The sequence below is a fragment of the Crocuta crocuta genome, unplaced genomic scaffold (assembly GCF_008692635.1).
Source record: "Crocuta crocuta isolate KB4526 unplaced genomic scaffold, BGI_CrCroc_1.0 scaffold273, whole genome shotgun sequence".
NCBI classification, from domain to species: Eukaryota; Metazoa; Chordata; class Mammalia; order Carnivora; family Hyaenidae; genus Crocuta; species Crocuta crocuta.
This window is the reverse complement of record NW_027529425.1, coordinates 4,440,205-4,466,981: the sequence shown is the minus strand read 5'-3', so window position 1 is coordinate 4,466,981 and position 26,777 is coordinate 4,440,205. Positions and strand designations below refer to the sequence as shown.

At 56.0% G+C, this 26,777-nt stretch overlaps 1 protein-coding gene across 4 annotated transcripts in view; it reads left to right on the top strand.

The window, feature by feature from the left end:
- The window catches only part of SDK1 (sidekick cell adhesion molecule 1), a 518,084-nt gene that overhangs the window by 419,677 nt on the left and 71,630 nt on the right, over positions 1-26,777 (top strand). For all 4 annotated transcript variants that reach the window (XM_077758767.1, XM_077758766.1, XM_077758768.1 and 1 more), the window contains 5 exons: positions 149-338; positions 2,323-2,421; positions 15,264-15,458; positions 18,889-19,090; positions 25,483-25,586. In XM_077758767.1, the coding sequence (XP_077614893.1) occupies positions 149-338; positions 2,323-2,421; positions 15,264-15,458; positions 18,889-19,090; positions 25,483-25,586 (790 nt within the window). The remainder of the gene's footprint in view (positions 1-148; positions 339-2,322; positions 2,422-15,263; positions 15,459-18,888; positions 19,091-25,482; positions 25,587-26,777) is intronic.

Here is a 26,777-nt window from a genome sequence, read left to right as displayed (position 1 = left end):
GAACACCTGCATATGGGAGCCTGATCCGCAAGGCTAAATGCGGCTGCCCCGGGGGGGGAGGGGAGCAACGGGGAGTCCCGGGGCCCCTGAGACCCCTTCCTGGCCCGGCGTGCCCTCATGACCGTGCACTTGTGTGCTGACGCTCCAGGTCCTGTTCCGGGCCAAAGACCTGGACCCCGAGCCCCGAAGCCACGTCGTGCGCGGGAACCACACACAGTCAGCGCTGCTGGCGGGTCTCCGGAAGTTCGTGCTGTACGAGCTCCAGGTGCTGGCGTTCACCCGCATCGGGAACGGGGTCCCCAGCTCCCCACTCATCCTGGAGCGGACCAAGGATGACGGTACGATCGCCGGGTGCTCCCACAGCCCAAACAGTGTGGATGCCGGTCATTCCCAACTTAATTTTCAGACCCTCCCCCCCTTTATTTTCCTTGCCTTTTTTTCAGTTGAGGAAAACAAAACAGAATTGTTTTTCAGTCACCATTTATATGGCCAATTTCAGACTGGAGTGAATTTTTACAACCTAATTATGAAGCTGTGTGGATTTGAGTCGTAACTCGGCAGTAGGCAGTACAGTAAAGCTGGGTGGGCTGGGGCCGTAAAACCCACGGCAGCTCCCCTGGGTGCTGGGTCTGCACAAATCTGGGGCAGGACCTGTGCCCAGCCTGGGCGCCCCCACCTGTGGGGCTTCACAGGCTCCCCAGGGGGCATTGGGGGTGGAAGGGGAGCTGCACCCCTGCCTTCAGGCGAGAACAGCAAGTGCTTCTTGACAGCTCTGTTTTTATGGAAGTCTAAATCATCAGTAAATATGGTTTTCCACTTTGCAGATGTCAAACACTTAAAGGTTATCTATTTTACATTTTTATTGTTAAGCTGACTGTGGCGAATGTTCAGAGGGGGTGTATTCTGGGAAAAAAATCCCGATCTCCCTCCGCACCAAAACCCACCTTAGGGAGCAGAAGTTTCTCATGGAATTGTACCACCTGTAGTTTTCTTACGTGTGTCAGCTGAAGCAGCATTCACATAGTTATGAGTTGGTCCTGGCTATGTTTATTTTGCCAAACCTAGGTTTATTTTTATTTTTTAAATATTTTTAAGCTTATTTATTTATTTTGAGAGAGAGAATGCGCAAACCGAGGAGGGGCAGAGACAGAGAATCCCAAGCAGCCTCTGTGCTGTCAGCATAGGGCCCAATGTGGGGCTCAACCCACAAACTGTGAGATCATGACCTGAGCCGAAATCAAGAGTTGGATTCTTAACAGACTGAGCCACCCAGGTGTCTCCAAACACAGGTTTATTTAAACACAGGTTCAGAGGCATCTGGGTGGCTCATTCTGGTTAAGCGTCCAACTTCGGCTCAGGTTATAATCTCACAGTTCACAAGTTTGAGCCCCATGTTGGGCTCTGTGCTGACAGCTCAGGGCCTGGAGCCTGCTGCAGATTCTGTCTCCCTCTCTTTCTGCCCCTTCCCTGCTCATGCTCATGCTCTGTCTCTCTCTTTCTCTCTCAAAAATAAACATTAAAAAAAAATTTTAATAAGAAAAATTTTTGAACACGGTTTTAAAATTTTAAATGTTCCTCGCAGCTTATTAGCCAGAGGCAGAATCCCACCCCACGAAGACCGTAACACATATCATCTGACTTTTATATAGAGAGTTCTCTATATAAAAGGCCCATGGCCTCCTCCCTGGGAATCAGTTAAGTTCCAACCAGAAGTTCTGGTACTGGCCACACACTTCCTCGCCTCTCCGTTTAAGTAAATACATTTTATGAGGGCTATGACCCTGTTATTCAGTGGCCCTGCAGTCACTGGTGCACCGAAGAATTACATGCATTTGTACGCATCCACTCGTCATTTTCTAGGACAGTGCAGGAGTGGGTGGAGTGCAGAAGAGAAAAATCATGATTGTCTACGTTTTACTTTGTCAGTTGGGAGGGACTTGAGGCCATCCGGTTTATCTAACACCTGCTAGTGGATGTCAAGCCCCAGACCGGATTCAGGCCAGGTTGGCAAAATCTTGACCCTCTGCTTGACCTGCCGGTAGCTTCGCACAACTTACACCCAGGGGACACTGAGCACGGTTTGCAAACGCTACTTCCAGAACTTGGAAAGCAGATGAGCTGGATTCAAAATGAGGTGTTTTCTCCAAATCATTAGGGCACCACTCAGAGAGAGCTAGATTGCCAAAGTCACTCACAGACTTGGAGCGTCCTGTCCGTGAGCAGAGTCTCCATGCCAGCCCCCAGAGTCCCACGCAACCTCGCCATCGACCCATGTAACACCTTAGCGGTCCCTGGCTCATGGGCCTCCTTTGTTTCCTGCAGCCCCAGGCCCGCCCGTGAGGCTCGTGTTTCCTGAAGTGAGACTCACATCTGTGCGGATCGTGTGGCAGCCACCGGAGGAGCCCAATGGCATCATTCTGGGTAAGGGAGCTGCCGCGATCCTCCAGATCATAGCTCAGAGGGGAAGGGCCAGTGCTTGATTCCATCTGTTTTTATTGCATGTCAGAGAGGTTGGGGGAAGAAAAAAGCAAAGTCATGCCCCCTGCAGCCGAGCGTTTTCTGTGCTGAGACATGTGGGTCCCCGTGCCGATCTGCGAGCTGGGTGCCGAGGTTTCCCTGCAGATGGAAATCTACATGTTGTTAACCCAGACTCTCTTCCATTTGTTCACGGTTCACACAGTACCATCTGTAATGGGCCCTTTCCTTCAGCTCTGAAATCACGAGGCTGTTTCCATGTGTTTGCAAAACAGCAGGATCGGTTTTCATGGGAGCCGGAGGCCTGGCCTTTGCTCCCATGTCCCTGCTACGGAGCCTGCACCTCATCCTTTTAAGAAGTTTCCAGAGTGTATTGTGTGTGCCCTGGGTCCCCGGAAAGTTGTTTCCTTGTAACTTTTCGTTCAGTGGGGCAACTCAGATAGCATTGATAAAAAGCCTTAATTTTTCCTAGTTCCCCAAAGGCGGCAAGTTTTATTTTTCAAAAATCATCAGTCCCTTTATTTATACACGCCCTCGCCGGGACAAATTAAGGGCCTCCTGTATGCCCAGCGTCATGTGCGTGGTGGGCAGTAAGGAGTGCATGCGACCCACCCACCCTTAAGATGCCAGGTACCCAGAGCAGCACCAGGGAGGGGCCCAGGTGCAGTGACCGTAATAGATGATGTGACAGAGATTGGAGGAAAGCCCCACTAGTACGGCTTCCCGGGGCGAGGGGTCTCGGTGGACCAAAGGCCACTCTGGAGCTGGATCTTACAGACAAGCCGCTTCTGGAACCCTGGAGGAAGGGAAGAGGGGCGTCTGATGGGCCAGACAGGATGCCGTGTGCCTGTGAGAGTGCAGACAGACCCAGGCCTGGGGATGGGGGCCAGGCTGGGGACTGCTGGCCATGGCCAGCCGCACCATGCAGGGGGCACCCCTTGGCCTTGATGCATGAAATCAGGCATCAGAAGGCACAGTATGTTCTCCAGACCTGGGCCAGCCCTCTGACAGGCTGTGTCCCTAATCCCAACATGTGGCAGACCCCCAAATGTGTCAGCTTGTGTGTTAGGTGGTCAGATCATAAACCTATGACATTACAGACGGGTAGTACCTTGGTCATCTGCACAAAGGCCGTGGCCCTCCTCAGTCTCACTCCACCTTGTGTGGTGCCTGGAGCCGCGCTATGGGGCATTTTGCTGTGAGCACACTGTCTCTGGATTGGGGGACCTTGGGAACCACAGGTTCTTGCTACTCAAGTCACAGTGCGCAGACGAAGAATCCCGGGTCGAAGTGTGTATTTCAGATCCTGTCCAGACGAGACAGGATCTCAGCCTCCTGTTGGGCCCAGCGCCCGAGCTCCAGACCTGGGTCGGGGGCTGGTCTATGGAGCAGATGGCTATGGCAGAGGCTTTCTGGAGCCCCCACTGCAGCGCCCAGGCTGCTGCCCCTTCCGGAGGGAGCAAGGCTTCATATCCAGTCACCCAGGGGACGTCCCCAGCCTGCTGTGAGACAGGAAACATGTCTGGAGCACAAGGTGTGAATTCCGACCTGTCACATTGCCCAGAGTCTCCCCTCTGCTGGGGGAGGGAGGCCCCACCCACCCAGCCCTGGGCCTAGCAGCCCCCTTGGCCTCTGCCCGTGCTCTGAGCCCATGGCTGGTGCTAATTTGATGGCACTCGCCACAGCCATCCTGGGTTGGTAAGAATCATTCTGACAGGAGAGCCCCCTGGGAGCTGGAGGGGAGGCAAGAAAACGTGTCACTTGTGTTCCTCTCAGTGCAGACAGATGCGCACTCTCTGATTTTGTAGCCATGGCTCTGAACTACTCAGCCAAGCTCCTGCTGGGGAGGTTCTGGCCTCCGCCAGCACCAGCGCACTGTGTCTCTAGGTCCTCTGCCAGGGAAGACCCCTGCCCCTTCTCTGCCTTTACTGTCACGTTCGATGTCACCTGTACCTGCATGCTCTCTCCACACCCGTCCCTGCCTTCCTGCGCCGACCATTATCCCAGGAGTCTCACTGGCCAACAGTAAAATCTTGCCACTTATTTTTAAAGGTCTCTCTAACATCTGTTCCTCTGACTGAAAAAGCACTTGGAAAGGGAGAATTCAGACCACGATAGAATAGCATTTTACCTTATTCAGACTGAGAGCCATAGGAAATGTGGCAACACCCAGACGATGTGGGGTGTGGGGAAACAAGCACCCTCGTGCCCTTGTTAGGGGTGTGAACAGGCACAGGCTCTCTGGAGAAGGATCTGGTAACCTCTTAGCGAGGTGAACACGTCTGCGCCCTACCTCCTGGGAGCCCGTCACATCTTAAACCCTGGAGGGCGTCTCACACCTGGACCCAAGGAAAACCAGCTGAGGACACACCTGGCTTTGAATATCACTTTAAATCACAGGAGAAACCAGAACCGGAGACCCGAGTGTCCATCAGTAAGGCCACAGAAAGGTGTATTGTGGGCCATCTGCACAGCAGAAAACACAGTAACGGCGAAAATGATGTACAAAACTATGCAAGTCAACACAAGTGAGTGTCACAAACATCATGCAGGGAAAAGACAAGTTGCAGAAGGATTCATGCAGCCTGACAATGTTCGTGTACCTTTAAAAATGCTGTAAACGTTACTGTCCACCATTCACGGGTGCACACGTACAGGAACATGTGGACACATGGGCAGGGACACACCCTGAGCTGAGGGGGGGTTACACTGAGGAAGAGGATCCAGAAGGGCCACCGGATGACTTCAACTCTTTCTGTCCCATCTCCTCTCTTATATGAAAACAAAACAAACAAAAATAGTCCAATTTGGCAAGAATCTCCATGTTTGTCCAGTGGATGTGATGAATATATGGGTGTCTATTCTCTAGCATTCCCAGTATGTTCTGTACGGTTGAAATATTCATGATAAAAAAGGACAATTAGAAAAAAAAAAAAAAAAAAACAAAAAAAACGGCACATTCACTATAAGCTTTTTTTAAAAAACAGAGAATTCAAAAAAGGAACAGGAAGAAAATGAGAATTGCCAGTTCCACTGCCCAGAAATAATGTTAGTATTTTTTTCTTCTAATCACTACCCTAATATTTTTATTGTGAAATAGTTCATGCTTACACAGGAGCCTCTTTGTTCTAGCGTGGTTAAGTCACGACGACAGAATCACACACGCGTCCCCGCCACCCAGTCTGGGGTGGCGAGCCCACCAGGCCCCTGTGGGATTCTGTGGTTATCTCCTCAGTAGTTACCCCCCGTGATTTCCCCAGAGTTGAACTTAAGCCTAAAAATCTAATACTAGTGCTGTGTGTTTTTAGATTTCATAGAAACTCCTATGACCTGTTTTTCTGCAGCCTTGCTCTCTTCTTCCCACGTCATGAATACAGTGGCTGTCCCCGTGTGTACACAACAGCTCGCGCGGCCGTCCCCCCAACCCGGGACAATCGCGGTGTCCCCAGCACCTCTACAACACACACGCCTGGCGCTCCCCTCCGGGTACGAGTGCGGGAGGGTTCCCCGGGCACACCTTCAGGAACGGTCTCATTGGGCCACAGAATTTGCACATTCCCAGCTCTGCACAGTGACACCAGCGGCGCCAGACCATTCTTATAGGTGGTGACGCTGCTTTGTCCTTCGAGCAGCACATGTAAGTACCCCCACCACTTGTCACACCCGTGCCACACTCGATAGGCTCAGAATCTGAGGTTTTTCCCCTTCTGGAAGGCCTTAAGTGGTGTCTCATTGTGATTTTATGTTGGATTTCCCCAATGGCTCCCCCAGCGCCAGATGCGTGAGCCCATCCTTGCTGGTCTGTGGGCTTCTCCTATTTCCTTTTCAGTCTCTGTCATTTCTCCTTCTCGCTTGCCGGGTCAGCCGTTCACTTAGAAGGTTTTCTTCTCTTGATGTCATGTATATTTGAATGTCCTCACTGGAAGGTTTTCAGGACATCTGGTCAACCACACTGCCGAAGGCAGCCCTCTCTCCAGTACTGGTGGGAGGTCCATGGCGAGAACATGCTTACTCAGATATCGGAACATTTTAATGCAGATACAATAAATACAGTGCAATTGAAGATTTTAAAAATACAGATCATCTCCCAAATTGTGCTGTCATAAGTAATAGGTGCAGCTCACCTCTTTAGAGGTGAATTTTCACAGCATTTCTGATGATCTCCCAGGGTATGGGCCTAGAGGCAGAATGACTGGGAGAAGGTGCTAGAACATTTCTAAGGCTCTTCACCTATACTTCACACTCTCCATCCAGAATCGCTGTTCATCAGCACTCCTGCCAGGAGCACCCATGTCATTCCACCCTCATCAATGTCGACATTAATGTCTTGGCCACTTTAATAGCTAACATATAATATTTATATGGGGGTCATTTTCAAAGTTTATTAGCTATCAGGGTTTGGTGGGATTTTTTATTCCTTTTGGCAATTCCCAGCTTATGTTCTACTAGTTTGCTGGGGCTCCCATCGAGAGCCACAGAACAACAAAAATCCATTTTCCATCAACTCTGGAGGCTGAACGTGAGAGACCCCAGTGGGGGCAGGGCTGCTGGGTCCTGGGGCCTCTGTCCTGGGCATGCAGACAGCATCTCCTCCCTGTGTCCTCACCTGGTCACCCCCCTGACCCCTTCTTGTAAGGGCACCCATCACTCCAGATTAGGACCCACCCTAGTGACCTCATTTTACCTTAATCCTCTCTTTAAAGACCCTGTCCTCAAAAATTAAAATAAAATAAAATAAAATAAAAATTAAGACCCTGTCCTCAAATACAGTCACATTGGAAGTGCTCGGGTTAGAACGGTAACCTCAGAATTTGGGGGAGGGGGTGCAGTTCAGCCCTTAACACACCCTTTGTCCATTTTTCTCTTGGGGATTAACCCTCCTGTCACTGGCTTTTCCATGCCTTACACGTTGGTGGCATCTAAGGAACAAGTGGCCACCTAGAGCCCGGAGCCTGAAGCCAAGTCTGGGTTGGAGGCCTGGCTCTGCTGTTAGGGCCATGACATGGGGTCAGGACAATGTCACCCAGTAAATACCAGCACGATCATTAACAATATTAACTGTCACGTGCATTGCAGAAGTTTCCCCCTTTTAGCTTTGGACATAAAGACATTCACATGGACCATAAACACGTGCACCTTTGAGTTGTCTCCCATCTCCACAGTGGGCGAAGCAGGTGTTGTCACGTGGCCCCTAGGCTGGGGTCGGCGTGCACGCGGTCCCCCTCAGGGCCATCGTCTGTCTGTCCCTCATTGAGTGCCGGGCCTTCCTCCCACCCAGGACTTGCAGCAACGCCATGTGAAATCTGCTCAGGAAGTGCTCCCTGGTCACCATGTCCACCGGGGACGTGGTGGCAGGACGGGGCACGTGGGAGGGTGGACATGGCTAGGCCTCTTCAGGCTGCAGAGAGCGAGGCCCAGCAAGAGGAAAGGCTGAACAACAACTTGAACCTCACACCGGTCTCTCGGGATCTGACTCAGCCGGCTGCTTTCAGGAAGCTTCTCAGACGGCCCCAGGCAGGCATGACTCACCCTCCCTGCGTCCCCAGTCAGCTGTGGTCTGCACCATAAAGTCACGGGTCACAGGCTGCCTGCTTTACTCTCCCCTGCACTGTAGTCCGTGCACTCCGGACAGGCCAAGTGGAAGTATGGACAAGCTTGCACACATTACTGAGCCTGCCTGTGCCTCAGTTTCCCCATCCTTCAAATGGGAATAACACTCACCCTTATAGCATTGAATGGGCTGTGTATGAAGGACTTAGGACAACGCCTGCTATGTAGTAAATGCCCGACGAATGTCAGCTGACCACGTGGCTATTTAGTATTTCATCATGTCTCCTGGACCAGAGAATGTCTCCTTGTCGCCCAGCCACCACCCAGTGCTGGCATCTGCCTGGTGCTTGCCAGCAGGCGGTGCAGCACTGGCTCTCCTTGGCCCCAGTAGGCGGAGCAGAGATCTCGCGCTGACCTGGCAGGGAGAAGAACTGAGAGAGGCAGGTTGGAGCCGGGTTATAAGATGCTCCTAAGGTACATTCAGAAGTTGGGATTGTGACCTGGAGGCCCCGGGGGGGCGGGGGGGGTTCACAAACAATCGCCAAAGTCCAGGTAAGGAGAGGGAAGCATTAAAGGCTTTGAGCATCCCAGCTGCGGCAAAGCGGACAAGCAGGCAGTCATCCACCTGTGACAGGAAGAACCCCACTTTCGAGCCCCTTCTGTTGACATGGCCTTTAGCCATAACGGCAACAAGTGTGGTCTGGGTGGCCCGTCACCGACATCACTACAGCCGGAGTGCCGATGCCGTGGGGAAGACGAGAGCACAGTTCCTACAGGTTCAGGGTGGCGTTCATGGGAGGGGAAGGGAAGCTTCCTTCTGCAGGCCTGGTGCCCAGAGACCTTGAATCAATCAGCGCCCGGCTCGGGCATGGCCCTCCCACCACAGAAGCTCCTCTGCCGCCCGTGCGCTTGTAATCTCTATTAAAACATGTTCCTGCATTTCCAAAAAAGATTAACAGCGCGAAACACCACCAGGCGCCTACAGGGAAAAACACTTGCTTATTTGCGTAAATATTTTACCATGGAGAGCGCTTAGCATTTAGAGCCTGCCTTCGGGGGCTGCAGTGCAAGCCACCCTGAGCACGGCCACCCTCCCTCGCTGGTTCCGCGCTCCCTTAAATGCCATGAAGCTACCGCGGCGCGTGTGCCCCCCGCCTGATGCACCGCGCCCTCCCCCGCCTCCACCTGCCTACCGAGGGCCTAACATTTACCTTCAGCTTATTACAGTGGGGCGTGCAGGGCTCTGCTTAGGGGAGCGCCGGCGGGTATAATCCTTGTTTGCAAATACGTAGTTCTGATTCACTGTTTCACTTGTGTGCCCCCAGCCCTCATGCGGATAAGCCGTAAAACCAACAAGCCACATGCATCTAGGCAGGGTGCCCCCGGGGGCCATTCTGTGCCACGGGTCATCTGAATAAGTAGTGGGTGCTGGCGGGGACAGTCACCACTCACACCTACCGACAGGCGCTGTCGAGGGGGTGAGCAGCACCCAGCCCCACCGGAGGCCTTGGCTCGGGGCCCCTGAACATGGGGACCCAGGAATGTATCACTGAACAGGCAACTCTCAAACTGGGGTCTGGTGCTTGCCCGGGAAGCCTGTGACTACCAGCCATGTGGCACACAGTCCCCCAAAGGGCTCTGGGTGTCGGTCTGCAGTCACCACGTCTGAGCGAGGCCGCTGAGACCCCCCACGAGGCTCCCAGCGATGGCTGCATCTCAGAACCTCCCTTTGCATCTCACACAGGTGATGCTTCTAAAACTTGTCTCGGGCTTGCGACACACGCCCTTTTCTGGTTGTGATTTTCAAGATGCACGTTGCTTTCTCCACCTTCTGGGCATATTCAGGGGCCCCCCTAAGCTTCTCTCATGCCGCAGTTTTAATCTCAGCCTTGGACCAGTGTGGCTCATACTTGGCCTTGCTCCTCTGCAATGCCTGTATTATTTTTCACCCATCACCTTAAAAATCAGACTCGGGCCACGTTTCACTCATACTATTGATGCAGCTTCTCCGTTCTTTTCCTCACACCCACCACAGCCTCTGCCCTTGCATGGCTCACATTCAAAACGCTCCTGTTTCTGCAACTGTAATTACAGAACTAGCCATTTCCACCACACATTCTCTCATTATTCTCCACAAGCGTGAGAACCGGGGCTCAGCTGCCTCCTCTTGCCATTTCTGCCCAGAAGAAGGCTCCCTTCTAGTGTCCATGGAGTCTAGGACGCATTCAGAACACGTCAACGTAAGATATAGGTGTCAGTCTTTACGTTCACCAGGACACAGAATGGGGACGAGAGGGTATGAGCCTGATTTCAGGGCGAATAACAGGGAGGTGCGGATATAACCCCTGGGCTGGGGGATTTTCCCCAGTGGTGCACGTGGGAGATGAATCACAGACAGACAGACGAATCCCCGTGTCCTGCAGGTGCACACAGGTGACAACACTGCCTTGTGGTTCACACGCGATGTTGCAGCACTGTCGTCATGGCAGGGGGGTGGGGGGGCGGGGCGTCATCGTTCCCATGGGTCATCGGCAGAGGAGCGCAGGGCAGTCCCGTCGCGGGCACCGCCCCTCCGGCCCCCCCCCAAGCAGTCCTGGTTTTGCCTCCGGTAGCCAGTCCATGCACTGGGCTATCACACAGCCACTCAGGCTCGTGTTTCTGAAGAGGGAAAAAAAGGCCTTCAAGATGTGGTGACAAGGCACAAACGAAAAGGCTGCATTTAGAGAAAAATCAGCTTCATTTCAAGTCTGTTCATATAGAAGGGTGATGGCCAGAAGCAGTCCCTGAGATCTTGTCACAGATACTGTGTGGTGGTCAGCCCTCAGGGCCCAGGCTCCCCACAAATTAAATTGAGAGATGAACAGAAGGAGGGGCACCTGGGTGGTTCCATCGGTTAAGCATCTGACTCTGACTCAGGTCCTGATCTTTCAGTTTGTGAGTTTGGGCCCCACGTCGGGCTCTGTGCTGACAGCTCAGAGCCTGGAGCCACTTCGGATTCTGTCTCCCTCTCTCTCTGCCCCTCCCCTCCTTGTCTTCTGTCTTTGTCTCTCTCAAAATTGTAAATGAAACATTTAAAACAATTTTTTTTTAAAGACAGAGGAACGGGAGACAAGTAAATTTAATTCTGTGTGTATATGCTCCCCAAAGACCAGAGGCTCAAATGTGACCAAAGCAGGCAGCTTTTAATGCCTTCGAGACAAAGAAACAATAAATTTGTGAAGAATTGACACGACCGTGGGGTTTGGGCTTGGGGTAGTAAATTAGTGAAGAAGTAACAAGATTTATTCATACAGCCATCTCGGCCCTAGACTGCCCGCGCCTGGGATAAGGAGCCTCTCTTCCTCCTGATGCGGGGAGGGAACCTTTCACATGGGAGACTTCTTTCCTGCTCTCAGGGGGACAGAGCAGAGTCACAGTGTCCTTCTTGCACTGGCTATTTCTTAAGTAGCTTCAATGCAAAATAATCAATATGAGAAAATGGCATGTTTGGGGGGGGCTGTGCTGGTCTCCTCCAGCGGCTGGAAATGAGAAGCTGGGAGTCACGCTGAGGCTGAAGCCTGGCTCAGGGCCTCCCCACATCCGAGATGTCACAAGTGGAGTGAAGGCCACTGCTGCAGGTGCAGATGGTCCTGGGCTCCAGGGGGTATGGGGAGTGGGGAGTGGGGCCTGGGGAGTGTCCCAAGCCATGCATGTCCGTGGCCAGGGGTCTGCCCGCTATGGATATGGGCAGAAATCCCACGTCCACCTGGACAGGGCTCAAGCCTGCTTTTAATGCAAAGTTAGTTTCTGTGTCTTTGAGGAGGGCTGGTATCTCTTCATCACCCGCCGTGGCATTTGAGTGGCTGAACTCACTGGCACCAGGTCGCACCTCTTCCTTGAGGTTTTACAAATATTACATTTGATCATGTTCTTGTACGTAATGTCTGTGTCTGCCAGCGTGGCCTCTGTGCTTAATTGTAAAGTTTAGTTTGTCTTTGCCAGATACCTTTCTTTCCTTAGTTCTGTCTCTCGTTGAGGAACACGCATACGTTAATGACTGGTCAGGTGCTTTTTGCCCGGGGCTCAGGCTGACTCTCCTCCAGTGGTCAGGTGGGAGAAGGGGCCGTCACCAAGGCCCCTGCTGACCCCGGTCTTACCTGAGGCTCGCGTCAGCCTGTGTACACGGAGTGCGTCCCCGCGTGGATGGCACTGCCTTGGGACGGCACCTGGCTTCCACCCGAGCTTTGATCTACCCTATGCGCTGCTCTACATTCGCTGCTCACCCGTAGTTCTGCTGCACATCCCGACAGCATAAAAATGATAACACGACTCATAAAAGCCAGAGAGGGACATATCGAGGTGAGAGGTGCTCTAAGAGCACTGATTTATATAACTTGAAAGCAGTGGGTAAGGGTCAAGAGATGAAGTTCAGAGTTAATAGCTCAGATAATAGAGATAGGAATGTATTGAAGAGTTAAAAGCACCTACCAGAAGAGGAACAACAGTGGTACTATACCAGCGTTCACAGGACGGGGTCCGGGGGTGTGGGCAGAACCAGGGACTGACCTTGCGGAAATTGTGACCTTCAAGGGTGAGAACATCGTGAGCATCAGGCATGAGTATTAGGAGAACCACAAACAGACAATAAAACTGTGGAAGGACCAGACGTCTGCCAGCAAGTGCCAAGCGCAGAGGTGCCACTGAGGAAGGCCCAGTGTGCCGCGGGATGCATGCTGCCCTACTGCGCACACTCTCATTGGCAGAGCAGGGGTGTCTCTTCATGGATGCGCGAGTGCCTCTGGGCTCTCAGATTCTCACCAGAAAGATGCCCGAGGAGCCAGCGGAGGGGATCTGGCTGGCTGGGGCCTGGGCATGGGGAGGCTGTCTCCAAACTACTTCCTTGTACTCCTGGGTTATTGCTGAGCCGTGTGAGTGTAATCCAACCCAAAGAGTAATGACAAAACATTTCAATATAACATTTTAATTCCTTCATTAAAAAAAAAACAAAAAAAGAGCAGCTTAACGCTAGGAGTTTTCCAAGATGAATGTTAATTCCAGGACAGTAGGACAAGTTCCAGCCAGAAGGCAGCTAACCAGAGACGCGGGCCCTAGACGCACGGTCTGGGCACAGGAAGCAGTGACTGTTGGATGACAGAGGGGGCCACGCTCAGCGCCCACCATATGCTCGGCTCAGAGAAAGTGTGCACCACACACAACCTGGACTGGCCCCCCCTCATGTAGCCTCACAGACTGAGATCCAGAGGGGGCATAGTGCTTGTTCACAGTCACACATCATGGAATTCCCAGCGCCTGGCCCGCAGCCCAGGCCTCGCACTCCCACAGCAGGTGCTCGTCACATGACACATGCTCTTGTCCCCTGGGGACAGACTCGTGTGCTGCTGGCACTTGGGACACGTGGCCTAGAGTGGCCAGGACGCTCTCCCTTTGCTGGAAGGTTGGAGTGGAGGTTTTCTATTCACAGGAACAGTGTATAACTCAGTGAAACGTGTTGGCTTTGGAGCCAGGCAGACTCGGGCTCCAGTCCCGGCTCCTCTGGTTACTTGCTGTGTGGCCTCAGGCAGACCACTTACCCACTCTGAGCTGTACTGCTTCGTGCCCAAGTGAGGCCACATAGGCTACCTGTTGTGGCCATGGTGAGGGCTCAGAGGTCAGCAGGAGAGCCCCATGAGGCCTAGAAGGCTCAGAAGACCTGGGACTAGGCTCCCGCGGCACGCAAACCCCAGGCTCCCCGCCTACACTGGGCAAGGGAAAGAAAGGTGGGAGCAGGGCATGGAAAAGAGCCGCTCAACTTCTCTGGGCTGCTGGTCATCAGTTCCTGAATGGGAAAGGACAGGCATCTAGCAGGATGCCCTGGCCAGAGCCCAGAGGCCACCTGAGGCAGCTGGGGACAGCCAGTCATCATGGCGAGGAGAAGGAACCACTGGAGGCAGAGCCACAGCATGACAGCCAGTCAGGGGCCCGAGCTCCGGGCCCTGCGGACACCAGGCCTGTGAGGGGCCATCATGTGGAAGGGTGGGGCGTGTTGTGCCTCCCAGTGTGCATGCTGATGATGGTGACCAGCAGCAGTCAGGGGCCCCGGGCTAGGGGCATTGTCTGGCTAATCGCATGGAGTTGTCCCTCCGCCTCACATGTGGCCGCCAGGGGGAGGCTCTTTACATGGTTGCACAGAAGACGGAGTACAGGATCCCAGAAGATGCTGGTAAGCTCCATCGTCCATGGAGCCAGAGGAGATGCAAGAAGAAAGACAAAGGAGGAAGGTGTCTCACACACAGGGGCGGGCAGGCTCGTGGAAGCACTGTGGCCTTGCCACCCCCCCAGGAGGCCAGTGAAGGCAGGGCTGGTGGGGCTCGGGCTGGGCTCTGCTGGCCTACCCCCTCCACCAGGGGGGCGTCGCTGTGTGGACGGCGCCACACCCTGCCGGCCAGTTCTGGTGTTCACCAGTGCAGACAGACGCATAGCCGTCTGTGCCCGAGAGAAGGCGGGGCACGCTGGGTCCGGGCCTGGTGTGACGAGGTGCTGCTGCTTCAGACGTGTGGGGCGGTCCCCGCGCAACCTGCTTGGGACTTTGATAGTTAATAACATCAGATCAACCATAATCCCTTGATAACCAGGAACTTTAGGAGACGTTCAGAGCCGTTGAAGCCCCCTGAACTGATCACATGCACCCCGTTGCCTCCCTGACATGAGGGGGTTATGTACATTGGTGCCCCCAACCCGCGGAGTGGGGGTGCTAGGGCTTTCTGGGGCAGTGGGGGGGGGCACAGAGGGGACACAGGGGGCTGCAGAGGGGGCATGGATGCCTGTAGAGGGGGCACGGGGGGCACAGAAGGGGCGCCGGGGGCAGGAGAGGGAACCTTATTGGCACCAGCTCCTACTCAGAGCGCTGGGATCCGCGAGAGACAGGAAGAGTCAGGAGTAACCAATGTGAGAAGGGCACATTTGAAAGAACTTTCTAGGAGGAGGCAGGGAACTTGGCCCTGTGAGGGGAGGGATGGGTGGTAGAGGGCTGAAAGGGGAAGAAGGCCACGGGGCCCAGTGCCTAGTGCTTTGGGGCTCTATCCTTTGCGGAGGCTGTGGTGCCCCTCCCAATGGGCACCATATCTGCCTGTAGGATGTTGGCCGGGGAGGAAGGAAGTAAGGAGAAACAAACCAGGGTGATGGCTGATAGTGGGGTAGCGGGAAGCCGGGGTCCCTGTGGGCTGGCGTGACTCACAGGCACCCTCCCACCCCGCCTGCAGGCTACCAGATTGCCTACCGCCTGGCCAGCAGTAGCCCCAATACATTCACCACGGTGGAGGTGGGCGCCACGGTGAGGCAGTTCACGGCCACAGAGCTGGCCCCGGAGTCGGCCTACATCTTCAGGCTGTCAGCCAAGACAAGGCAGGGCTGGGGAGAGCCACTGGAGGCCACAGTCATCACCACCGAGAAGAGAGGTAAGACCCGAGGCCCGAATCTGTCATGGGGCCCCAGCGGGGAGAGATGATCCCATGAGGGGCCATGAACTTGCTGGGTCCATGGCTTCCTGGGCTCTGGATGGCTGTAGGAACCACACATTTATCAGGCATCTGCTGAGCCACACCTGCAGCCAGAAACGGTACCATAGTGTGTCTGCACAGCCTGACATCTACAGGACAGGCATCAATGTCCCAGCTTCAAAGAGACGCAGCTCAGAGAGGTTGTGTAACTGGCCCAGGGATGTACTGAATCCCCTAAAAGCAGGCACTAGGTCTCTGATGTTCAAAACCATCGCCCAGGTGCCCAGTGAGCACGTTTCCTACCCAGCAGCCCTAGGGAGTTCTGTCTTCCCAGGCACCTCCTCTGTTCCAAGCGCCATCTTGGTTTGTCCTCACCAAGCCTGGGGACAAAAGCGCCACAAGCCCCAATTCTGTGGAAAAGGAGGCTGGGCCCAGACGGATCCAGTCGTTTGCCCAGTGCAGCTGTGGGCAGAGATGTGGACGTGACTCTTCCCACAGAAATCCACTGCAGGTTCCCACGTCACTGAGCCCCTGCCCTCAAGCCTCGCTTGGGAATCTGCCTCAGCAGCCTCCCTCCCTGGGGCCACCGCTTGGGGCCTCTGACCCCGGCAGCTCTGGCTGCAAGTTCAGGTCGTGAGGTTAGGGCCAGGCCCAAAGTCCTGGAAAAGAAGACAACACGCAGCTGACAGGAACTCGGCTTGCCTCGGAGAGGTGACCTGTCCTCCCTCCCATCCAGGAGGCCCCAAGCACCAGGCTCTGGAGCTGTGTGACCTTAGGCAAAGCTCTTCCCCTCTCTGTGCCCTGGTGTCCACCCGACAGTGTCTTGGGGAGCACTTGGGGCAGCGCAGAGACCCTGAGGGGCAGTACGGTCATCAGACCTCCAGGTGCCGAGCCGGCAGTGTCCCCACTCAGAGCACGAGCCAGTATCACCACTACCTGTGTGGTCACTTTGTGACAAGATCTAGAGCAGCCGGTGTGAGGGAGGCCTGAGCTGAAGTCAGTGTGCTTGAAACCCAGTCCAAAGGGCCGGTCTGCCACCTGCACAGGGGAGAAGCAGAGGGCTGGTGCGTTCTGAGCCCTCGCCATGTTCTGGCTGCCATGGAGGCATCACCGCCCAACCCCCTCTCTAATTCCCACACAAGGAGGCCAAGCAACTGGGGAAACTGAGGCCCCACAAGGTGGGAGAGCCTGCCGCCGAGGTCCAGCAGCCGCTCTGTGGCTGCCCCAGGATGGGGCCACTTGGCCCAGGCACGTGGCCGACCCTTCTGATGGCCAGTGGTCTGCAGTGTCACTGCTCTGTGGCTTCAGTTCTTCCAGGGGGTCCGAACCTTCGAGGGGAAGGTCAAACCTCCAGCCCTCTACAAGTCACTTGACCCTCAACCCCGAGCCTCAGTTCCCCAAAGATGACAACGCCCACCCCAGAGCCGCAGCAGCCTCTGCCAGATGCACGCCCCCTCCTGATGCTCCGAGGACAGGCATCTCTACTGTTCACTGGAGGACGGAAATCCCGGGGTCCCCAGGGCTGCCGGAGCGTGAACAGGCAGAGGAGATGGCCACACACACTGGGGCCCAGCTGTCAGCACAGAATGCTGTCCGACCGAGTCCCCCAGCACAGGGACCCCGGGACAGAGGACGCGCCCAAGGAGAACCCCTCCAGCAGCTGTGGCCCAGGTCCTCAGGCTCCTCCTCGTCCGGATCTGTTGTTGTGCCCGCGCTTTCAGTGCCTGGGAAGTGGCCAAGGCCCTGAGGGCCTCTCCCAAAGGCTCTTGCCTTCTTCCTCAGAATCCATGCAGTCCCGTAGGGGGCTTAGCACTTTCTAAGGCACAGGGAAAGACACAGCGTTGCTCAAGGTCTGATGTGACTTAAATCCAAGTGGAAGCATTTACATGGGTACCCTTCAGGGGACAGGTGCCCTTCAGGAGATGGGTGTCCCTCAGGGGACAGGTGTCCCTCAAGAGATGGGTGTCCCTCAGGGGATGGGTGCCCTTCAGGAGATCGGTGTCCCTCAGGGGACAGGTGTCCCTCAGGAGATGGGTGTCCCTCAGGGGATGGGTGCCCTTCAGGAAATAGCTGTCCCTAAGGGGATGGGTGTCCCTCAGGGGACAGGTGCCTTTCAGGAAATGGGTGTCCCTCAGGGGATGGGTGTCCCTCAGGGGATGGGTGCCCTTCAGGAGATTGGTGTCCCTCAGGGGATGGGTGCCCTTCAGGAGGAACCCTGGTCCTCAGCGGAGCTGCTGGGGCTGGGAGACATGTGCCTGCATCCTAGCCCGCGCCCTGACCCCCTGCACCTCCTGCCTCACCCACACCCCAGCCTGCACCCCAACCCCCCAGCACCTCCTGCCTCACCCCAGCTCGTGCCCTGATCCCCAGCACCTCCTGCCTCACCCACACCCCAGCCTGCACCCCGACCCCCCAGCACCTCCTGCCTCACCCCAGCCTGCGCCCTGACCCCCAGCACCTCCTGCCTCACCCCAGCCCACACCCCGACCCCCCAGTACCTCCTGCCTCACTGCAGCTCGCACCCTGAACCCCCACACCTCCTGCCTCACCCACACCCCAGCCTGCACCCCAACCCCCTGCACTACCTGCCTGGGGCCCACAGAGCTTAGGGGATTTCCTCCCAGACCCACAGTCCCCCTGGGCTCTGGCTCAGGGAGAGGGGGCCCAGCAGAGCATTGCCATTGGCCATTGCCAGTATGCTGGGCTGGTCCTCAGGGGCAGGGAGTGGGGAGCCCGGGATGGGGAAGGACCCGGGCAGCCCAGCTCGAGCCCCAAGAGAAGACTGCTGACCAGGTACGACAAAGAGCAACTCCAGGCCGTCGCCGCAGGGCCCGCAGTCAGTCGCTGCTTTATTACCCACCGCGCATTCTCATCCAAATCAATAATCTTCATGATGAACAATTAAACAATTACTCCTCTCTCCGTGGAGTTGCTCTTTTGGAATCGATGGACGAAGAGGCCCAGGACAGTAATGATCCACACTCTGATGCCCGGTCCTGGCCCCGTGCGCCCTGTACTCCCTGTCACCACCGCACAGGGCATCAGTGACAGGCCAAGGAGGAGCTGAGCTGGACGCTGTGGTGTGTCAGGCTCGGGTCGGTTTCCACACAACAGACGCACTTAGCCGGAGATCAGACGGGGCTGGAGGTGCTCACAAGAGCCCAGGTGTCATTCAGAGGTGGTCATAGAGGGGCACATGTGGTCTCACCTCTGTCTGTCTCTGCACTGTGTTCCAGGAGCAAACCGGGGTCTCCAGCGCATCCCGGAATCATCTCCATGCTCTGTGATCTCGAGGGGAGGGCAGCAGAGTCCCCACGCTTGACCTCACGGAACCTTCCTGGAGAAGCACCCTCTCATGTGCCCCTGCTCTGTTCTTTTTGGGTTGCAGAGCGGCCGGCACCCCCCAGAGAGCTCCTGGTGCCCCAGGCGGAAGTGACTGCCCGCAGCCTCCGGCTCCAGTGGGTCCCGGGCAGCGATGGGGCCTCCCCCATCCGCTACTTCACCGTGCAGGTGCGAGAGCTGCCCGAGGGAGAGTGGCAGACCTACTCCTCGTCCATCAGCCACGAGGCCACAGCCTGTGCTGTTGAAAGGTACCCGGAGGGCCCTCCTGGGGAGCGGGGCCCTGCTCACGCCCCTGTTCCTAGCGCATGCTCCCTGCACCAGGGACCAGGATGCCGCGTCCTGGAGCCCACTTAGGGCTCTGCCCGAGTCTGGCCGTCTACCCACGCCCTGCACAGGTGCTGTGCAAGCCCAGGCCCTGGGGTGGATGAGGCTCAGATAATGGGGACATGAGCCTGGAAGTGTGACCCTGCACCTTATCCCCTAAGAAGCAGGGGCGGAGGAGGGGAGGTATGGGGAAGAGGTGCCACGGGCGGAGAGAGTCATACCTTCTCTTTGTGCTCTGTCTCCTAGTCAGCAGGGCAGACGGCTCCCACCCCGCCATCCTTTCATGATGGCTGATCAGGGGCTTGGGAGGGGCAGCCCCCCTGCACAATGAACACCCAGCTTTATCCATTTATTGAGGGGGCCACCAGCCATGCGGGGGTGGGGGGGGTGGGGAGGAGAGCAGCGCTGACCACCGCAGCTCAGCTCTTGGCACCCATGGCCTCGTTTGGGACCTTTCTCACAATCCCACCCTTCTCTACAGTGAGGGATGAGGGCACCCGCTCTACAGTCAGGGGCAAGGACACCTCCTCTATGGTGGGAGATGAAGGCTACATAACCGTCTAGGTGAGGCTTCTCAGAAGTGACCTCAGGCCCTGCATCCCCACAGTGGGGCCCAGGGCATACAGCTCACGCCACCCTGCAGAAGCCCTGGGTTTCTCTGGGGACAGGCCTGTCCAGGGAGCCCACCTGGCATCTTCCTTGTGCTCCTTCCCTGGCCCCAACTGTGGTCACTTTCCATGAAGCTCATGCCCAGCCACGAGGGGGCCACGGAGGAATGTGTCCCTCCAGCTCTGAGGGTTCCAGGAGCCGGGCCAGCACCTCTCGAGAAGGGGGAGGGGGCCGAGATGGTGCTTCCCAGGCTGCTCACTGGTCAGACCCAACACGTCCTCAGCGCCCCTGCGGCCCCATTCCGGGCACTATGCTGGGAAATTTCACACACGTTTCTCACCAGACCCACACGCTGGGGGAGACTGCCGTGCCCATTCTACAGATGAGAGCCGAGGTCAGGAGAGTCCTTCTAGCCTGCAGCCCCAGCACCTACCTGGCGTCCTGACCCGCACTCTCTGCCAGGCCTCAGGGCTCAGCTCCTGCACTGGGCCGAACCTGAGCCAAGGAAAAGCAGCCAGGGTAGAGGACCCTCACCAACCCCCCACCCAGGGACAGTGCAGGCTGCAGGGGCACCGTGGGGCTGGACCGTGGCTCCATCATGGCCTCCAGCATGCAGCAACAGCAAGGTCTAGAGAGAGGGGTTGGAGGAGCAAGCCCATGACCGAGGTGACATGGTCAGCACTGGGGCATCACGGGAAGGCAGAGACTGTGAGGCCACAGCTGTCCAGGTGCTGGTGCCACGTGAGTGGTCTTGGGCAGCTCATCAGCGCTCCCCTTCCGCGTTGTAGCATGGCCCACAGGCAGCACGCAGTTCCCGGCAGCATGGGCTGGGGTGGTGGTGGGCGGCATAGGGCGGCTGCGTGCTGAGCGTCTGTCATCACCGCACATCCGTGAGCAGCCCCAAGCGGGTGGCACGGGTCTCCCGGCATCCCTGTCGTGGATCCCAGACCTAACACCCCCTTTGCAGACAGCTTTCAGGGCAGGTGACAGTCTGAGAAGGCAGTATACAGCTCTAGCCGCCTGGGACCCAAATATTCGTGGCCCCGTGACCCCCATCACATGATGCAGGAAGCACCAGATCTGTCTGAAAGCAGAGGATGAACAGCCCCCAATGCAAGTGGTGTTTCCAGCAGGGCCTGAGGCACCGCCTGGCCCCCCACAGAAGGGACAGCGGTGGCTCAGATATGCGCGCTGGCAAATAGATGTTTAAGAAACTACAGTTACAGCTGTAATGACGCTTTTCACTGTAGGAAGAGGAAGCAGGAGTGGCCTCCATGTGGTGCTCACCTCTGTGAGCTGGTCTGGAGGCTCCCGGACCGTCAGCACCCCTGTGGGGCCTTCCTCACTACAGTCACTATCAGGGCCGCTGTTGTCCCCACACTAGACAGCGTCCTTTCCTTCCCAAAGCCCCACACAGTGCCCGTAGCAGGCCTGCAGACGTACACAGAAGCCTTGGCAGATGAGGAAGTGGAGGCAGGGACGCTTCAGGTCACGAGCGAGCTTCTCAGCAGGGGAGACCCAGGCCTCGGGGTCTTGCAGCTCCCACACCCCAAGCTCACGGCCATAGGCCGTCCATTCATGAGGGTCTGCTGTGGGTGAAGACTCCATGTGTCATCACCGACACCGAGCCCTCAGTGGTCTGGTAGCGCCGGGGCCTTGGGGAGGTCTGCCGCGCAAGCTCACTGAGACTCACATCCTCGTGTGTGAAAGACAGACATGGAGGGATGACCTCACTGTCCCTTTCGGCCCTGTGAGACCAAGATGTGCCTCCATTAGTCCCCAGCAGCCCCCCTTGGGCCCCAAATTCTGCCAACACTCCACTCACCCTTTGAGCGACAGCCACAGAGCCCGAGAGGTACGGCTCTCAGCCCCTCAGAGGACAGCATCCTACTGCCTCCCGGAGCCTCGAGGCCCCCAGCACGACCCCCAGGGTCAAGGGGCTACAGCGCGGGGAGGGAGCCCAGCTTGCTTCATAAACCGCCCTGGTGCTCAGCTTAATTAGAATGTGCTTAGGGATAAAAACACCTGCACCCCTTGGCGTGCGCATCCCAAAGAAAAGGGGGGATGTAAAATCTGGAGGCCTTTTCTGTTGTGGAGCCTCCTGAAATCCAACAGACCAACTGTGTGTAGGGACTTCACGTCGGAGAGGAGGGGTCCGTGTTTCCAGACAGACAGTTTGACTTGCTGTGGGAGAAACTGCCATCAGCCCCCAGAGGGTCCCCTCCGCCGGTCAGCAGAAGCACGCCACCGGCCCACTTCCCAGGAAAGCAGAGGTTTGCGCAGCCCATGGCACGTGTGCTTATAGCTACGTTTTCCTTCCTTTTTTTACATTCTTTTGACGTTTCACTTTTGCCAAGTTCATGAAATCTGCTAATGACCAGAAGATATAAAAGTTGTCACAGAAGTTCTAAGCGAGAAGTTTAACCATCTGCATCGAGGGGCTGTCCCCACATGTAGGGGGCGTGGGTCTGGAGCAGGAGGGGAGGCACTGGGCTGAGGGACTTGCCGAGGGAGCGTCGGTTCCTGGGGGGTGGCGGCCACCCACAGGAACATGGTTCAGTCCAGGAGGAGAAGGTCTGTGAGTCCAGAGCCACATGGACATTCTGGTTGTCACTAGGGTGGGACAGAGGTGGTGGGGGCTCAGGCAACAGCTGTATATCCAGTGATGACAGGTCCTGCTATGCCTCTGCACATCTCCACGGGGACATGGTGGATCCGACTCAAACTACCACAGCCAGAGGGGATTCCTGTGTGAAACAACACGGATTCAGCTAAAGTCAGTGTGCCGGCCCCATGTCCACTGCGTTCTTTGTCTCCTTCTTCTGTGTGCTCTTTAAAAATAAAGCCACGTGAGAAGTCAGGTAAATTTGGCCAAGGATATTATCCAGGGGTTCAGTACTCCTTGCTCTCTGTGATACAAATCGCGAGTTCTTAATAGATATTTTCAGTACCTTACAGGTGAATAAATAAATACAGAAAGGCAGTGGTAGGTAGCTTCTAAAATCCTCAGGACTCGTGCTTTCTTATTACAACCGAAACAGATGAATGAATCTCCGGAGCTCCCTGTATTCATGAGACGCTGCCTCCAGGTCCGTGGGAGGAACACGGACTGTAAGCCGCGTCCCCCCACCCCCAGCCGAGCGCTTTGGCATGGAGCCATGCTCAGACACGAGGGAGGCAACACAACACTGGACCAGTACAGGCTGGCTTTCCAAACGTGCTTGCTTCCTGTGAGCTTGGCCGGTGAGGGTCCCATACCGGTGGTCTGAGGGACCAGCTGTGCAGAGGTGAGGGGGACTGGGCGAGCTTGCAGAGGATTCAGCTGAGCCCGGGAACCGGGAGAGGGGACAGGGTGACTGTTGTCACCTCTCATTGGGCTCTCTTCTGTGTGCCAAGTCTGTCTGGGCCTGTTTCTAGGGCACCCTGCGGGCTCCTACCCGGGGGAGAGGGTGAGGTCCCGCAGCCCCTGAGATAGCTCATCGGTCCCATGAATGACGTGGGCCCGGGAAGAGGCCTGACGCTGGGAACCGTGTTCGTGCTGGCCATGCACCCATCCTATTTACCGCAAAGCGGGTGGATGCTTCCAGACAGCTGACAGACCGGTACTGTGCACCCGCCCTGTGCCCTGGGCTCCCCCCTGGGGTGGGGGGGAGGAGCTCAGCACTTGGCCTTGAATTCCCAAAGCGTTAGAGAGCAATGAGGTCCTGCATCTGAAGGGATGAGTGGTGTGTTTGACATCTGTCCTAAATATAAGCTGCTGAATAAACGTAAGCGCTGCATTCAGAGACAAGGTTCATTCCCGGTGCACCTACCACGTGCCAGACGCTGTGCTATCGTGCTGTCTACCATGTCCTATCATTCAACCATCCCAGGACACTGGAGATAACGATTTCATCCCCATTCATTCATTCATTCGTTCATTCGTAGATGTTCACCAAGCGCCTCCTAGGTGCCAGGCCTTGATCCTGGTGCTGGGAGCATAGCAGAAAACGAGGCTAGCTTGGTCCCTGTCCCCACAGAGTCCTGAAGGTAGAGGAAGCAGACAGTCATCAAGGAAGCAAATGGCTAATTACAGATCGTGGTTGGGGAGATGAGGAGATGACGGGCACAGAGCACAGTGGGATGGGCCCTTCCTGGAGCCTTGTGCCCTGGTGCCAGGGGAGCAGCAATGACAGGAAGAACAGCCCGTGTTTAGTGAGCATGCACTGGGAGCCAGAGTCTCTTCCACAAGCTTCTCCTGAGTATGATCCACACACCCACCTCGTGACCTGGGCGCTCCTGCAGCATATTGACCTGCCCAAGGTTATGGCAGGTTAGAGTGTACGCAGTTCAGCTCCAGAGTGCACGCTCCCGGCAACCGACCCTGCACTGCCCTCTAATCCGAGAAGGAGAAGCTAATGCAAATGTGGGGGCCTCCGGTGGGTGAGGCAGGAAACAGGAGAAAAGCATGTGGTTGTCACCAGAATTCAATAAAATAGCTCCTAGGAAGAAGCTAGGAACAAAAAACAGAAAGTTATTTATTTTAACTTAATAAAGGAGTTTCTTTCCCCAGAAACTGGGAGCAAAGATCATTCTTAAGGGTGGCATTTTAGAAGCACTCCCAGGACAGCTGGGGCCGCAGCAGGGTTACCCGCTATGGCTTCTCCAGCTGTGGAACCAGGGTGCAGAGAGGCCGGGAGACAGGCCTGCACCTCAGACCAGCCATAGCAGGGCAAGGCTGCTATGGGACGGGAGGGGCAGAGTCCAGGGTCACTCAGCTTTCCTGGTCTGGGAGACAGATACAAGGGCATCCAGAGGAGCAGGCCAGCCAGGGACCAGATGAAGACGGTGTCCCCTGCATAGAAATTTGTCCAGAGTCCTAGTCTTGGGCATCATACCGAGCTCAGCACACCAGCCCCATCAGCGCAGAACTGCTTAGTGGGGGGAAGGAAAGAAGGAACGGAAGGAAGATGGATGGACAGAGCAGGTGGTCCAGAAGTGGTGGCAGCGAGCAGTGCACCGTAAATCCTCACCGGCCGGTGGGAGGGGACATTTCTCCCCAGGGACCATTGTCATTTTCTTGGTCTTCGATACAGTGAATGGGGTGGCCTCATGACAAGATCTTCCTCTTACCTCGACCCAGCCATTTACAGCCATTTACAGCAGGCAATGGACTTTTATCGGGACTGGGCCTCTATTTTCTCTTCCCCAAAATGGGAACCACCACGTGTGTGCCCCGCAGGGCTGCCATGCAGTTACCCAGGGCAACGCTGCTGCCACGTCCAGCTGCATAAACGGGTTGGGGGGGAGGGGGGTCTGGCCAGCGCAGGCCTGCACAAAGGAACGCTTATGGGTGAGCAAGGATGTGGTTAGGAGCACCCGCTTCACGCTCTGAATGGTGTGAGGGATGTGGTCATGAGCTCCTCCTAAGGAGTTCCAAGGCCCTCAGAGAGCAGTGATTTGCTGTGCAGGGGAGGCTCTAATTATAGGAGGTGGTAGTTCCTTCCCCAGGAGCCCAAAGCAACCCGCCCCCCCCATCTGCCAGGAAGGTCTGTGCCCTCCGTCTGGAAATCTGTCCCAGACAGACAGAGCTGGCCGGAGGGCATCCCCCACCCCTGCCCCCGGGCAGGACCCATTCCCTGGTCCCCCAGCGCATCTTCCTCCCGGCCGCAGGGTCACTCCGGCCAGAGGGGAAGGGCTCAGGACTTAGCCTTCTTCTGTGTTTCAGGCTGAGGCCCTTCACCTCCTACAAGCTGCGCCTGAAAGCCACCAATGACATTGGGGACAGTGACTTCAGTGCAGAGACGGACGCGGTCACCACACTGCAGGATGGTGAGCCAGCTGGGACCCCGGCGGGCATGCACACACCGGCCTCTTCCTGGTCCCCAAGAATGGGCTCGCAGAGGGAGGCCCAGCTTTCATCCGGAGCCAGGAAGGAGTCGCCTGCGGCGGGGAGGGCGGCGGTGGCCAGCAGTAGAATTCACTTAGTAACACAAGGCTCCCAGCTCTCCTCACAGCCTGTGGCCGTGAAGCAGACTTCAAGGGCTTCCAAATGGAACGGGGGTTTCTTTGATTGGCTTCCAAACCTCTTCGCTCCATTAGCATCCCAGAAATTGAATAATTTATAGAGTCATTAAAAATAAATGTCACAGGGTAGCCAGGTTTTCGGAGGTCCTCCCATTTTTTCTCATCCACAAACCACTCCACAGTCTTGCCATTGGACAAAAGCACAGGTGAGCGATGGAGGTGAGGCCCCCTAAAAGCTCTAGGTGGTCTTTACCTACCCCTCCCACCTCAGAGGAGTGGGCCTGAAAAGCTGGTGTGGTTTTGTGTGCGGACCCAGTCAGGCCCAGTTTCAGTGCTACGGCCCCCTGAACCCCAGGCTGCAACCTGGAGCCCTCAGCTCACCCGCAGCAGTGCTGGGTCCTAATTTCCCGGGTTTCCATCCTCCTCTTTTATAACCGGGAGCTTAGCTTCGCCGGGATGCGGCCTCCGGCGCCCTGGACGACCAGCAAAGGGGTCCACGGGACCTGTCCGCCAGCATGCGCTGGGATAGGCCCCTCAAGAAACTGGTCACCTCTCGGGCTCATATTTTAATCTTACATTTAACACAACTCGGGTGCTGTTGGAGACTGAGCGTTAATTCTTGGTGAAAAGAAGCAAATAGAGCAAACTGATTTTGTCGGGACCCTCAGGAATTTCCAGCCAGTGAGTAGGACCAGCCTCACTCTGCCCTTACAGGGCTCCATCAGAAGTGGCTTGATTTGGGCGAAAAAAAAAAAAACACATTCTAGGGCCTCTCCAGGCTCCCAAAAGCCCTTCTTTATTCTTTGATAATTAAATCACTTCTTTTGATGCACCTCTCCCGTTATCTTCTCTTCTGAGATTTGCAATTTCTCTTTGCTGTGGATTTGCATTGTGTGTGCCCTGTATTGTCTCCAAACCACAGATCGCTGGGACTGGGTTGGGGAGCCTGGGGCTGTGTGTGTGGAGGGGGGTGGGGGGGTTCAGTGTGTGGATGGT